The following is a 15,186-nucleotide window of genomic DNA, read 5'->3' as shown; positions in this document are numbered from 1 at the left end:
ATCGCGCTGCTGTTGTCACCCCGCGTGGTGACAATCGCGGCACCGGTTTCTCCTCAGCACGGAGTCCCCGGGACGGAGCGACGCGCGGCCGCTCAGTGCGCGGCCGAGAGCTCGGGTGCGGAGCGTGGCGGTGTGCGGCCCCTCAATACGTGGCCAGGAAGGCACTCACTGCGTGCCCGGGTAGGATCGCTAGGTTAGATGACGGCGCTCAATATGCGCTCGAGGATGCCTGGCTCAGTACACCAGGAGGAACGGTCTGCTCACTTCGCAGGCCGGGGAAGCTCTGACTTCTGTCGCGAGTGGAGGGCTTATATACCCTCCACTCGGTGGTGAGGGAAGTAGAGAAGAGCGGAGGGAGCGAGCGAGGTAGGGGTAACGGCCTTACCTCCGTTCAAGCGGTAGTGGAGGAACGGCTCGTTACACCTCCCCCTCGGCAGACCCTGTCCTTATATACAATACAAAGTCTTTATTTTAACAGCCATGAACCGTCGCGGCGGCGCCGGATGACAATCTTTTGCCCGCGCACGTGGTGACGGTACCTTTGTCCTGGGCGGATGCGGTCCCACGGCACGGTGCGGAGGGCGTCCTCAGGGAAGGACCCATCGGGTATGGCGACGGCTGGCGGGACCGGCGGTCCGGGCGGCGGTGGTGCTGCTGGGGTACTCTCCGGCGGCGGGGGTCCGGTAAAATACCCCGGAGCCGGTAGCGGAGCGGGTGGTGTTGATGGCGGTGCCGGCGTCATCAGCAGGAGCGCTGGCTGCGTCGGCGGCGGCATGGGCGTCACTGGCAGCGGTGTAGGCGGTGGTGTGGGCCGTGGCGTTGGCGGCGGTGTCGGCAGCACCGATGGTGGCGGTGGTGCTGACGGGGTGTCCTCCGGCGGGACCGCGCTGGGCTCCGTGATGGTCAAGGACGCGATGTCCGGCATGGGTGCCGGTGCGGGCGTCACGTGTTCCGCGGTCACCTTGTTGCCTCCGTTGTCGTCGTCGTCGTCGTCGAGGTCTGAGAGCGTCGAGCCGAAGGTCGCCAGTAGCGTGGCTTGGCGAGCGGCGGCCACGTTGTCCGGAGCCGGGTCGTACAGCCGTTCCTGCCGTGAGCGGACGGTCCGTTGGCGGATGGTTGGCGGCCGTCGGGCTGTTCGCGGCGTCGGAGCGGGTGTTCCCTGGCCGGTGGCGGATGGCTGGTCGGTCGTCTGGCCGTTCGGCTGTTTCGGCTGCGACGGGCGGGCCGTTGCCTCGAACGGCCGCTTACTCACTGGGATGCGTGGTGGTCTTGCGACGGCGCGTGCGAGGCGCTCTCGGAGGGTGCTCCTGCATTTCCCCATGCTGACTGTTTTCCTCTGCTCCGCGACTCGTCGTCTTATATATCCTCCCGGTCATGCGGTGTTTCGGCGTCTTTCAGGTCCTTAACATGTGCGGTGCCGATGATCTTGTCATGCTGATCCCGCAGGCGGACGATGACCGGAGAGATGTGTTTGTCGACGGTATACGGTCCCGAGTAGCGAGGCGCTAATTTGCCCGCAAAATGTTCCTGGGCGTTCGACAGCGGGTGTTCTCGGCGGTAGACGTGCTGTCCGATGTCCGGCCTCCAGTTGCGCCTCCGCAGATTATAATATCGTGCTTGCTTGGCCGTGGTTTCTTCTTGTCGGCGGGTGGCGATTTCAAATTGTTCGCGCATTTGCCGAATTTTTCGAACTCGCGCGGTTGGTCGGTCGGTCGGTGCGTCACCCAGGGTTTGTTCGTGTTTCGCCCGTAGCGTGCCGGGCGCGGTAAGTTCCCGTCCATACGTCAACATTGCCGGCGTGTACCCCGTGCTCTCGTGGATGGCTGTATTGGCGGCGAACGTTAGCTGTGGCAGGTGCCGGTCCCATTGGCGGTGATCCTGGCCAATGAACTGCGCGATCATCGTCTTCAATGTCCTGTTAGCCCGCTCGACGGGGTTGCATTGGGGCGAGTATGGCGGCGTTTTCCGGTGTTCGATTCCGGCCTGGGCGACCATGTCGCGGAACTCGCGGCTTTCGAATTGCCGTCCATTATCTGTAATGATCCTTCTTGGGCATCCATGTTGGAGGACGATGTCTCGTTCGACAGCTCGTGTGACGGCGGAAGCGGTAGCTTGTCGTAAAGGCCTGGTGGTGATCCACTTGGTGAACACGTCTTGGCAGACCAGTATCCACGTGTGGCCCTCGGATGACCTCGGTAGTGGCCCTATCAAGTCGATGGCGACGGTCACGTTTGGGGCGTCGACGGTGGCGTGATGTAGAAGCCCGGCTGTTTGTCGTTGTACGGGCTTGTGTTCCCGGCAGTTTGTGCATCGTCGCACGTAATTGGCGGCTTGCCGGAACATCCCTGGCCAGTAATATCTCTGCGCCAGTCGAGCGAGGGTCTTTGTTATTCCTAGATGTCCTGCGGTAGCGGCGTCGTGGCATTCCTTCAGTGCCTCTTCCCTCAGCGGTAGCGGCAGACAGAGCTTCCAGGCGGATGTTTCGGTGTCCTCGTCGGTTGAGTGGCGTTCATGAAAGTGCCGGTATAAGCGGTCGCCTTGCACTTGGTAGTCCGGGTATTTGCGCGGGTCCTCTTGTACGGCCTGTAGTATCCGCTGGTGCCATTTGCAGGGCAAGATGGCTGCCAGGTCTTGTCCGGCGGTATCTTCCTCTTCTTCCTCCCCCTCCTCAAGGGGCTGGCGTGACAGCGCGTCCGGCACATGGTTGAGGGCCCCTTTCCGGTACTCGACGGTGAAGTCGTGCTGCTGCAGTGCTACGGCCCAGCGAGCCAGGCGGCCGGTCGGGTTGTCCAAGGACCGTAGCCATCTGAGCGAGAAATGGTCGGTGATCACTGTGAATTTGTAGCCCTCCAGGTACGGCCGCATCTTCTCGATTCCCCACACGACGGCGAGGCATTCCTTCTCGGTAGCCGAGTAGTGCTTTTCGGCAGCTCGCAGGGCTCGGCTGGCGTAGGCTATAACTCGTTCCTCTCCTTGGATGTTTTGCGTGAGGACTGTCCCCAGGCCTGCGTCGCTGGCGTCGGTTTGCAGGACGAACGGTACCGAGAAGTCCGGGCATTGTAGCACTGGGGCGGTGGCCAGGCAGTTCCTGATATTCTCGAACGCCTGTTGCTGTGGGGTCGACCATTCCCACCGTTTGCCTTTCCTGAGCAGGTCGTTCAGCGGTGCCGCGGTCGTGGCAATTTGCGGAATGAAGCGGCGGTACCACGATGTCATCCCCAGAAATCTTCGGAGGGCCGGCAGGGAGGTGGGTGGCGGGATGTCCATTATCGCCTTTACTTTTTCCGGGTCGGTTCTCAGCCCCTCTCGGTCGACGACGTGGCCCAGGTATCTGAGGCTAGTGCGTGCGAAGTGGCACTTGTCGGGGTTGATCTTCAGGTTGGCCCTTAGTAGCCGTTGCAGTACTTCTCGTAGATTCCGCAAATGCTCTTCGAACGTCTTTCCTAGGACTACTATGTCGTCCAGGTAAGCGAAGGCGCGTGGCTCCATGTCTGGCCCGATGACGCGGTCAAGTAGTCGCTGGAAGGTGGCTGGAGCAGCATGCAATCCGAACGGCATGACGGTGAATTGAAACTGTCCCCTGCCCGGGATGGCGAAAGCGGTCATTGGTCGGCTCGTAGGTTGGAGTGAGACCTGCCAGTACCCGTTCTTCAGGTCAATGGTGGACAGGAACCGGGCCTCTCGGAGCTGGTCGAGTATGTGTTGAACCGGCGGAAGCGGATAGGCGTCTCTCTCGGTTACTTCGTTGACCTTCCGGAAGTCTATGCAAAAGCGGTATCTCCCATCCTTTTTCTTAGCTAGGACGACTCCGGAGTTCCACGGGCTGCTGGTTGGTTCGATGTGCCCCTCCTTGAGCATCGCGTCGATCTCCTTGTCCACAATGCTCTGCATAGCGGGATTGAAGGTCCGGTATCTTTGCCGGATCGGCTCCTGCCCCTCGCGTAGCCGTATGCGGTGTTGGGTAAACGGCGTGGTGCCGCGCAGTCGCTCGAATTTCGGTAGGTACTCCCCTAGGAGGGCTTCGAGCTCTTGCTGCTGTGCGGGCGTGCACGGGGCGAGTCCGGCGGTCGGCTCGTCGTCCGGTGTCAGTACTGCGATCTCTGGTAGGTCCCATCGGAAACCGGCCTTGCGGAGCAGATTTATCCCGGCTATGACGGCGGAGGTCAAGCCTGGCAGCACATGGAACGTGTGCCATCCACGGTAGTGGCCTATTCGGACCTGGGCGTGCAGCTCTTCTTTGATCGTGGCGGTTCGGCCATCGGCCAAGTGTACGGCGGCGGAGATCGATCGTACTCGAGCGTGTGATCGCACCTGCTCGGCGGTGTCCGGTGCCAGGTAGGATAGGACGGCCCCGCAGTCTAGTAAGGCGGTGTACTGGCGGCCGGCGATCTCGATGCTCCCCTGCGGTCGTGGGTCGGTCGGTGTGTTGCGGGGGTTGATGCTCGGTAGTTGGCTCTTCAGGTGCTGGCGTCCGTGCTGGTAGACCGGGGGCCCCCCTCTGTTCCCTCGGCCTGCTTGTCGTTTCCCGGTGTGCCGTGGCAGTTGCGCGTCAGCACCCCTTCTTTGCCGCACTGAGAGCAAAACAGCTTCGGCGGCCGTTTGCAATATCGGCGGGTATGCCCGCGCTGGCCGCAGCCCCAGCAGCACTCACGAGGGTCATAGGCGGGAGCGATGGCGGCGACGGAGGCCTTCGCCTTGTCCTTGGATTTTTCCGATGCCTGGTAGCTTCGCTCGTACTGGCGGGCGCGCTCGTAGTCGTCGGCGAGTCGTAGCATCCCCGAGAGGTCGATAAAATCGGTCCTCCGGATGTAGAGGTGATACTCCGGCCGTAGGTTGTGGTATATCCGCTCGAGTCTGTCTTCCGGTGGCATGCGCCCGTACCTGCGCATGAGTGTCTGCAGCGCGGTCACGAATTCCCGTGCCGTCTCGTTTGTGCCCTGCGTGCGGCGGGCGATCTCGGCCTCGAGTTCGAATCTTGTCTTGGCGGGTGCGAAGTACTGCCGGAAGCTTCGTTCAAAGTCGTCCCATACATGCCAGTCGTCCCGGTTGTTGCGGTACCACAGCAATGCCTGGTCTTTAAACAATAATGGCAGACACCGCTGTAGTTGCGCGTGCGTTAGCTCGTAGCTTATGCGGAAGTCCTCTAGGCGTTCCAGGAAGGCGACCCCATCCTTGCCGTCAAATTGTATGCCCCACTTGCGGACGGTGTCGAGGAGGTCCGTTGTGTCCGACATTTTCTTTCGTCGCCGTGCGCGGGGAGTTTCCTCCAGGACGGTTTCGCGATCGTCTTCGCTGGTGTCTTCGGCTGCGGTTTCGTCGTACTTCTCAATGTTAACTTTGATTGCGGCGGGTCTCATTGCGGCGGTTTGTATCCTCACTTATTCGAGTCCCTGTTCGGGCGCCATTTTGTAACCGTGAATCTTGTATGCCTATTGGCTACGGATAGCCGCGGGATTCAGGGTCCGGGCGGCGGGCTCGAATAAGTGAGAAAACGGTGTGTTCGGTATAACGTTATATTTATTTAATAATTCCTTATTCTACTATATACAATATCTTACGCTACTATTTACAAGGAAGTATTCTCGTCGTGCGAGGCGATTCGTGTGTGTGTGGTACTGGCGACAGTGTCGCGGCGGACGCTGGTGTGGCGCGGTGCCCTGATTGGCCGTGCGGTGTGCGTGCCGATCGGTCGGCGTGTAGTCGGCGATGGCGGCGAATCGCGGCGCTGTGGTTGGTCGCGGCGGTGCGACGTGCGGTGCGGCGATGTGGCCTTAAGGCCCGGCGCTAGCGGCGCGGCGGTGTGCGGTGGCCAGCCTGGCTGGCGGCGCAGCGGTGAGTAAGCGGTGCGGTTGGCGGCGCGCTTCGTTACCCGGTCTTAGCTGATCGGCGCATCAGCTGTTCGATCGCGCTGCTGTTGTCACCCCGCGTGGTGACAATCGCGGCACCGGTTTCTCCTCAGCACGGAGTCCCCGGGACGGAGCGACGCGCGGCCGCTCAGTGCGCGGCCGAGAGCTCGGGTGCGGAGCGTGGCGGTGTGCGGCCCCTCAATACGTGGCCAGGAAGGCACTCACTGCGTGCCCGGGTAGGATCGCTAGGTTAGATGACGGCGCTCAATATGCGCTCGAGGATGCCTGGCTCAGTACACCAGGAGGAACGGTCTGCTCACTTCGCAGGCCGGGGAAGCTCTGACTTCTGTCGCGAGTGGAGGGCTTATATACCCTCCACTCGGTGGTGAGGGAAGTAGAGAAGAGCGGAGGGAGCGAGCGAGGTAGGGGTAACGGCCTTACCTCCGTTCAAGCGGTAGTGGAGGAACGGCTCGTTACAGGTTAATAAACAACATTATTAAAATTAATATAATATTTTATATAATTAATACTTTCAGAATCATCAATATTTTAGAATCATCCCAGGCAGCACATAATATTTATGATAAATATTTATTAATATTTATTAATATTTATTTTTTCAAAATATTATATAAATATTTTACACATATTTTATATATACAAAGAAAAAAATCTTTATTCAACATATTAAAATATAGATTAAATATTTTATATAATATTTATGGTAAATAAAAGATAAAGATTTGTATAAGTAATATTTTGTAAATATTTATAAATATTTCATAAATATTTTTATAATATTTATGATAAATCTTTATGATTTGTCAAATCTAAGACCACAAAAGTTTATAAAATATTGCGTTTTGTCTGAGGTATAATTTAGCTTTATCAAAAGAACAGAGCAAAAACATATTTCTATAAGTTATTCCACATGTTATTTTGCATATGTAAAAATCAGAAAAAAAACTGTAAATTTATATTTATTTATAAAAATATTAGTTAACTACAAGTTTCATGTTTCTCGCATCTATTGAACTGATCTATAACAAATATGTATTCATGATCATCAAGTGTTCATGGATCATCACAAAGGGCTAGGTAGCATACGATCTTCGAAGTCAAGATTTATATTTTCTTATGCATTTTTCAACATAGAAACTAAAGTTTATTGTTAAAATAAACTTTGGTTTTCTTGAATACAGAGTTAAACTTTATTATATCCTTTATTGATATATATTATAGTAATGGCAGTCTTGCTGTATACACGTTTTACTTGTTTAATAAACAGAAAGAAAAATACTTGGAATTAATATCAGTTCAGTCGAGCGACTTAAAAAAACGTTATACAAAGCGTGGCTTTAGCCATAAGCACAAGAAGAAAGGATCGATATAATCGAGACATCAATGCGTCACGCTAGTGACTTATATATCGCCATCTTAACCGCGAAATATGAATTTTTATATTATATCCAACACTTCCCCTTAAAAATTAAAAAAAACTTTATAATGATGAAACTAAGAACTGAGTACATTTAAGGTGCTTGCTCGCAGGCAGAGCCTTCGTGAAAATGTCTGCTATCATATTCTGCGTACATAAATATTTCAAATCAATTAAGTTGTCTTTTAACGCCTCACGCACAAAATGATGACAGGATTTCTTGCTAGCTTTTGGGCACTTGCGCTATCGTTGAAAAGCGTTGTATCCGAAAATTCCTTCAATCCAAGCTCGAGTAGGAATTTCCTCAAGTAGATTGCCTCTTTGGTAGCCTCTGTTAATCCCATATACTCAGCTTCTGCGGATGAGAGTGCAACTGTTCTTTGTTTTCTAGATTCCCACGATATGGGGGCTTGGCTGAAAAAGAAAACAAAACCTGTATATGAACGTCTATCGTTTATACAGCTTCCCCAGTCTGCATCTACATAGCCTTTAAGATTCTCCTGACTTGGTTTGTATACAAGAGATCTATTACTGCTCCCTTTAAGATAACGCAAAATGCGTTTTGCTGCTGTCCAATGCTCTTGTCCGTATTCATTGTTGAACTGACTTAGGAAGCTTATTGCATAAGCAATATCCGGACGGGTAGTTACAGCCAAGTACATCAGACATCCGATTAACTCTCTATATGGCATGTTGTCTTCTTCTTCTTGACGTTCGTTTGGTATAATTAACTTTAGGTTTGATTCCATTGGAGTGTTAACAGGATTGGCTTCTGTCATGTTAAATCTTTCAAGTAGATTCTTGATATAGTTCTTCTGGCTCATGATTATGCTGTCATCCTTTCTTGAGAATTCGATACCAAGACAGTATTTAATTTCTCCTAAGTCCTTGATGTCAAATACTTGGTTTAGGTAGTGTTTGAACTTCTGTATCTCTTTTAAATTTGCTGAAATTATTATTATGTCATCTACATATATTATTATTAAGAAGATGTCTTCCCCTTGACCTTTGTAATAGATACAGGAATCTCCGTTTGATGCCGTTGTACCATACTTTGTTAATTCCGAATTAAGTCTTGCATGCCATTCACGACCAGCTTGCTTTAATCCATATAAAGCTTTTTGCAAATGACATACTTTGTTTCCAGTTCTTAATTGCTTCAGCATCTCGATAGCTTTAAGTTTAATATTGCTTTTATGGTTCTCAATACTTATTAACTTTTCTAGAGTTCTTTCCAAGAATTCTGGTACCTCCATATAAACTTCTTCCTTGATGGTACTATTTAAGTATGCAGTTGTAATATCGCACTGATGAATATGCATCTTGTAATGTGCTGCAATTGCCATTGCTAATCGAATCGAACTCAGTCTGGCGACAGGGGCAAAGGTTTTGTCAAAATCTACACCTGGCCGCTGATTGAATCCACGCGCCACAATCCTTGCCTTTCGTTTCTGTAGACATCCGTCAGATTGATATTTATATGTTAGTATTATACGGCTTCCAATAATATTCTTGTTATCCGGTCGATGGATCAACTTCCACACATTATTCTTTAAGATAGATCTTAATTCAGTCGCCATAGCAATATACCATTCATTTTCTTCTGGTCCTGAAATGGCTTTTCTTATTGAGACTTCCGCAAACATACTAACTTCTGGAGCCGCCGCAGATCTTGAAGTATTATATTCCTTTCTCGGTCGACCTTTTGATCCTGTTCTGATAATTTTGGGACGACCTGGACCTCTTCTTATATGCACGTCAGGAGTTTCTTGACCTATAGCCTCTACTTCATCGTCATCGGATTGGTCCGTTGCCTCAGATTCTTCTTGAATTGAGTCTGATTCCGTTTCAATTACGTGTGGTTCTTCTTTATTTGTGTTTCGAAGAACGACTTTGGTGTCATTTTGATTAACTTGAATTGTGTCATTGCCTTTCGTAGTTTCTTCCTGAGTACAATCATGTTTATTTAAAAACTTGACATCTCTACTAGTTATTATTTTATCTGTAGTCGGATCTAGTAGACGATAACCTTTTGCATCCTCGGCATAACACATAAACTTTAATTCTCTTGCCTTAACATCTAGCTTTCTTCTCATCTCCTTTGGGATGTGTGCAAAAACTCTAGATCCAAATATGGCTATATTCTTTAGATTTGGAGTAGTATTGCTCCATCTTTGCATTGGTGTAGTACCAGTTGCCTTAGTAACCAAACGGTTTTGTAAATAATTCGCTGTATTAATGGCCTCACCCCAATATTTGTTGGGCAACCCAGCATCCATTAGTAAACATCTGGCCATTTCAAGTAGGGATCGATTTTTCCGTTCAGCCGTACCGTTTTGTTCAGGAGCGTAAGTAACGGTATATTGTGCCTCAATGCCTTCCTTCTTGAATAATGCTTGGAGTCGGTGATTGACATATTCCCTTCCTTTATCCGATCTGATTACTTTTGGTACGATATTGAACTTAGTTTTCATTGACTGTATGTATTCTTCAATTTTGTCAGGAACTTCAGATTTATTTGCCATCAAATAAATAACCGTGTAGCGACTGTAATCATCAATCATTGTCAGTATATACCTTTTCTTACCTGGCGTCATTGTTTGCATAGGGCCGCAAACATCTGTATGAACCAGATCCATAATCGTTTTAGATTGATGTGTTGATTTCTTTGGAAACGTATCCCGGGTCATCTTTCCTTTTAAACAAGTTTCGCAGACTTCTTTGATTCCACAATCTCTGATATGAATTCCTTCGACAGTTCCTTTACTTGACATTTCCTTTATTGCTTCAACATCCCTGTGACCTAATTTCCGATGCCATTGATGTTGACAGTCTTCATTGTGTCCTTTAGTGACAGCTAGAACTTTATTAGCATTCTTTAATTTATATAAATTTCCATTTAATTCAGCCACAGCAATAACGGTGTTTGCGTGTACCATATAACATTTGTCCTCTTTAAAATTGACTTGGATTTGTTTTTCTGTTAGTCTTTTTACTGATATTAAACTTTCTTTTAGACTAGGAACAAAAAGTACATCTTTGACAGTAATATTAGTACATTTTCCTTTATCATCTTGACAAATTATATTTCCTTCACCAATGCCGTGAATCTCAACATAATCACCATTAGCTAATTTTAAATTTTCATTGTTGTAACTGCGAAGGCTTTTAAAGAAACTTTTATCACTGGTCATGTGACTGGTTGCGCCAGAGTCAATATACCAAGCTTTATGATTTGCTGCATTATTATTATTTATACCAAAACAAATATCAGGATCCTTATTTTCATTTGAAACTGTATTTACCTTTTCTTTATTGCTTTTCCATTTCTTATATTTGACGCAGTCCTTTTTCATATGGCCTCGCTTTTTACAAAAGAAACGACTGACCTCTTGAGATGTTTGTTGCATCTGCTTTTGTTGCACCGTTGACTTCTTATTAAATACCTTAAGTGCTTTGTCCTCATATTTTTCTTCATGATGCCTGGCATCTTTACGCCTGCTATCCTCGTTTAGAAGTTTTCCTTTTACTAACTGCAGCGTGAGTTCATCTTCCGATCTGGTTTCCAATGCTGTAACAAGTGTGCTGTACGAGTCAGGTAAACTACTTAAGAGCATCGCAATTATTAATTTATCTTTGAGGATTTCTCCTAGTGCAGCCAATTCATCTACTATATTCAGCATATGATTAACGTGAGCTTCCATATCACCATTTTCTGCAAGCTTCATACTGCACAACTTTTTTAATAAATAAACCTGATTCGTGAGCGAAGCTTTTTGATGATAGTCTTGTAGCGCTTTCCATGCTTCCTTAGCTGATGCAGCATCCTTTATGTGTCGCAATTGATCGTCTTCGACCAACAAACCGATAGTGGCCCTTGCTTGCCTATCGTTCTTTAACCATGCTGTGTCAGGAGCTGAAGGCCTAGCCTCGCTAACTGTCTGCCACATGTCGTCTCTTATTAACAGTAATTCCATCTTATGTTTCCATACCTGATAATTTCTGTTATTTAATTTCGTAATTGAGAAACGTGTTTCTGCCATTGTTACGGGTGAATTGAGCCCATAACCTGTTAAAATAAACTTTGGTTTTCTTGAATACAGAGTTAAACTTTATTATATCCTTTATTGATATATATTATAGTAATGGCAGTCTTGCTGTATACACGTTTTACTTGTTTAATAAACAGAAAGAAAAATACTTGGAATTAATATCAGTTCAGTCGAGCGACTTAAAAAAACGTTATACAAAGCGTGGCTTTAGCCATAAGCACAAGAAGAAAGGATCGATATAATCGAGACATCGATGCGTCACGCTAGTGACTTATATATCGCCATCTTAACCGCGAAATATGAATTTTTACATTATATCCAACATTTATCAATATAATAATGCCGTATTTAAGAAAAACAACATTTAAATAACATGAATAAAATTTTTCGCATCATAATAAAATCGCTGTCAGTTATGCTTTAATAATTTAAAATTAAATTAAAGTTGGAACAAATGCAAACAAAATAATATTGCATCGCAAAACGTCAATTAGATTAAAGTCATTAAAGTTGAATAAGTCAATATATTTTTTAAACTAAATTAAATTAAAGCTAGTTTGCTTTAATTTAATTTAATTGCTTGTAAAATTAATTTTGTTAAGTTAAAAGTTATATAAACAAAAAACTGACTCATTATCAGTTAAAAGTTGGGTTAAATTAAAACAAGTTAAATTTAAAATTAATTTTCAAAACATTAATATATTTATATTAAATTAAAAATCATAAATTTATTTAAACTAAATTACTAAAACAATTATATTTAGATCAGAAATATATTCGATACTTTATTTAAATTAATTATTTAATTTACTTTATTATAAATTAAATTTATATAAAATTACAAATAAATATTGTCGTTTATATGAAAATGTATTTTTTCTTTTATAATTTTTTCTTTTACACAGATAATTTTTTAAAATTAATATGAAAACGATTTTTAACTTTAACTTGGGTATTTTTGAAACACAATTTTAATTTTTTTTATCTCTTTTTCACAGTGTTAAAAATTTATCTGTGTAAAGAAAAAATATAAAAAACAAATACGTTTCTATATAAACTACAACATTTTTTTGTTATTTAATATAACTTCAATTTACAAATAAAGTATTAAATACATATATTTCTGATGATTATAAAATCTTAAAAAAGTAACGCCAAGTACATAAACGCGTGCTTTCAAAAATGATTTTGAGATCAATAGAATTAGCCAGTATATTTAAAAAAAAGACTTAAAGCAATTTAATAAATTGATTAAAAAATTATATAAATAAAATTAAAAAATAATAAAATTAACAAAGTATATATTTTAAAAATTTAGAAAAACCCCATAAAAATTTATTCAAAAATTATTTAAAAAATAAAACTGTTATCAATGATAAGAGATAGTGAAACAAAAACTTGGTTCGTATCAATTGCATTCTTGTATATACATTTATCAATACTATAATATAGAGCTTTGAAAATACAGAAAAAACACGAGCCGGAAATGTCAAGTTTTTTGTTTCACTATCTCTTATCACTGATAACATTATCATTTTTAAATACTTTTTGAATAAATTTTTAAGTTAAGGGGTTTTTCTAAGCTTTTTAAAAATATACTTGGTTAATCTTATTATTTGTTAATTTTACTTATATAATTTTTAAGTCGATGTTTATTAAATTTCTTTAAGTCTCTTTTTTAAATATACTTGGTTCATTTTATTAATCTCAAAATTTTTTGAAATCACGCATTTATATATTTGGTATATCTTTTTTATCTTTTTATTTAAAATTTTTTAATGAAATTTTACTTTTTTTGTAAAAATAAAAGAATTACGTCTTTTTTAAATTACATTAAGTTTGATTATACATACTTTTGAATGTGTTAACTTCATATTTATGTATGTATATATATTTCTATAATCTAATATATTTTATTTAATATTTAATATATATATATATAATTTTTCACATTAGATTAACGTAGGAAAATTATGTACTAATTGTGACACTAAATCTATAATTGAAAAAACTGATGTAATAAAATCAAACAATATTCTTAATTTTTAAACTATGTTATTCAAAATTTGTATTAAAAAAATTAAAAATCTAAATATTAAATCTATACCTACGACAAAGATATCTGTCAATGTAAATAAGTACAAAATTATTAATTAATGCAATCTTTCACCACGTACAGTGCAAATATAATTAATGTACATTATACAAATATGTTATGTATTAAAAGAGCAAAAAAAGCGGTGTTAATGAATGATTTAAGTATAAAAAAATGCAATTGGCCTCAAAATGCTAAAAATGCATTCATATTTTTTTCAGAACAAATAAAATACATACTTTTGAATGTGTTAATTTCATATTTATGTATGTATATATATTTCCGTAATCTAATATTTTATTTTATTGGTTCTGCAAAGAATATAAATGCATTTTTAGGCCAATTGCATTTCTCTATACTTAAATCATTCATTAACACCGCTTTTTTTGCGCTTTTAATTCATAACACGTTTGTATAATGTACTGTACATCGATTATATTTTTACTGTACGTGATGAAAAATTGCACTAATAATTTTATATTTATTTACATTAACTTGAAATTTACTGTTCTTTAAGATGCCGTTTGGTTTTTGTATTTCATTTAAACAAGGAAGGAGAAATCATTGTAATCGCGGAATCATGCACAACTGTCTACAAGACGGTAAAGGGAGGAGGGGGATTTTTCAACAAAATCATTGTAGTAACATTTGTATGAAAACTACAAAAGATGTACTTCATGGTGCAAAAAATTCCATTTTTGCAGTTTGTATCTTGGCTCTAAAAAAATTCATGAATAATAAAATTCATGAAAGGTATGTGCTTCCTTAAAGTTAAATAATTGTATAAGTAATGCTATAAGAAAAAGTCATGTAATATTTTTAATATTATAAGAAATAATACGTAGAAACTTATTACTATTGCGTAACCATATAAAATATGTCTTGTGACGTGATAGCTCAGCTGCCACGAGTAGCAGCGTTCCTCCCCCGTCACAGGCTGCGAATTCGCGCCGTACGGGGAAAATAGGCGAGAGGCGAGAGGGGATCTTCATGGGGAACCGCGACAGACCTAGCGAGCGTAGCATTAATTTCTTATGATTTTGATTTCTTTGCACGGCGGCCGTCTTCCGATGGAATGCGACGAGAGAGAGCGAGAGAGGAGGAGAGAGAGCGACGACGATGCGGGGAAGGAGGAAGGACGCCACCGGTGCCCGGGAGAGACGAGCACGCGGCCCGCACGGGGATTCGGCGTGGCCCTGGGAGAGCCACGGCCGGAGCCTAAGGCGGCGGTGCCCGACGACACCACAACGGGACGTCCCGGAGGGCTGTGGAGGAGCCCGGATGGGACCAAACGCGTCGAGGGAGGCGTCGAGTCCTCTCACGAGGAACGGAGGTCTCCGCGTACGCTGCCACGGCTCGGGAAATGGCCCAGAGGGAGAAAGAATATTTTGCGGGGGCCTGCGAGGCCCCCGGAAGGATTACGGCGCGCACGTCCCTGCGTACGCAGGACTGCGTGCTTTGCAGCAATTGGGTCGCGGCGCGGAAACAATGCGCATGACTGGGCGGGGGGTCGCGGCGTCGATCCGGGATCGACCGCGATCCACCCCGCTTTTGCGTGCGAGCGGCTCAGCCGGGAAGTTGCGTGTCGTGTCCCTTAACAAAATTATCGGTGTGGCTTGTGCGAGGCCTCAATCAGGAAAAAGGGACGAGCCTGGAGACGAGGGAGGACGTCGCCAGGACATTATCGGTGAGGTGGCCTGTCCAGATAAGTTACTGTGAGCGGTTGCCGGCCGGCGAGGTGTTCCCGGGCCCGTT

General features: G+C 44.7%; 1 protein-coding gene across 1 annotated transcript; it reads right to left on the bottom strand.

Moving 5' to 3' along the window:
• Window positions 1-451: 451 nt before the first annotated feature.
• Window positions 452-1,334, bottom strand: LOC118646223 (vegetative cell wall protein gp1-like). The gene has a single exon (XM_036288653.1). The coding sequence runs from the start codon at window positions 1,319-1,321 to the stop codon at window positions 467-469; it is 855 nt and encodes a 284-aa protein (XP_036144546.1). The 5' UTR covers window positions 1,322-1,334; the 3' UTR covers window positions 452-466.
• Window positions 1,335-15,186: the final 13,852 nt, after the last annotated feature.

This window comes from Monomorium pharaonis, chromosome 6 (assembly GCF_013373865.1).
Source record: "Monomorium pharaonis isolate MP-MQ-018 chromosome 6, ASM1337386v2, whole genome shotgun sequence".
In the NCBI taxonomy this organism is placed as follows: domain Eukaryota; kingdom Metazoa; phylum Arthropoda; class Insecta; order Hymenoptera; family Formicidae; genus Monomorium; species Monomorium pharaonis.
This window is presented reverse-complemented; position numbering and strand designations above follow the sequence as displayed.

Excerpts from the sequence above, each read along its gene's own strand:
- LOC118646223 (XM_036288653.1), bottom strand. The coding sequence starts at position 1,321 with ATGGGGAAATGCAGGAGCACCCTCCGAGAGCGCCTCGCACGCGCCGTC.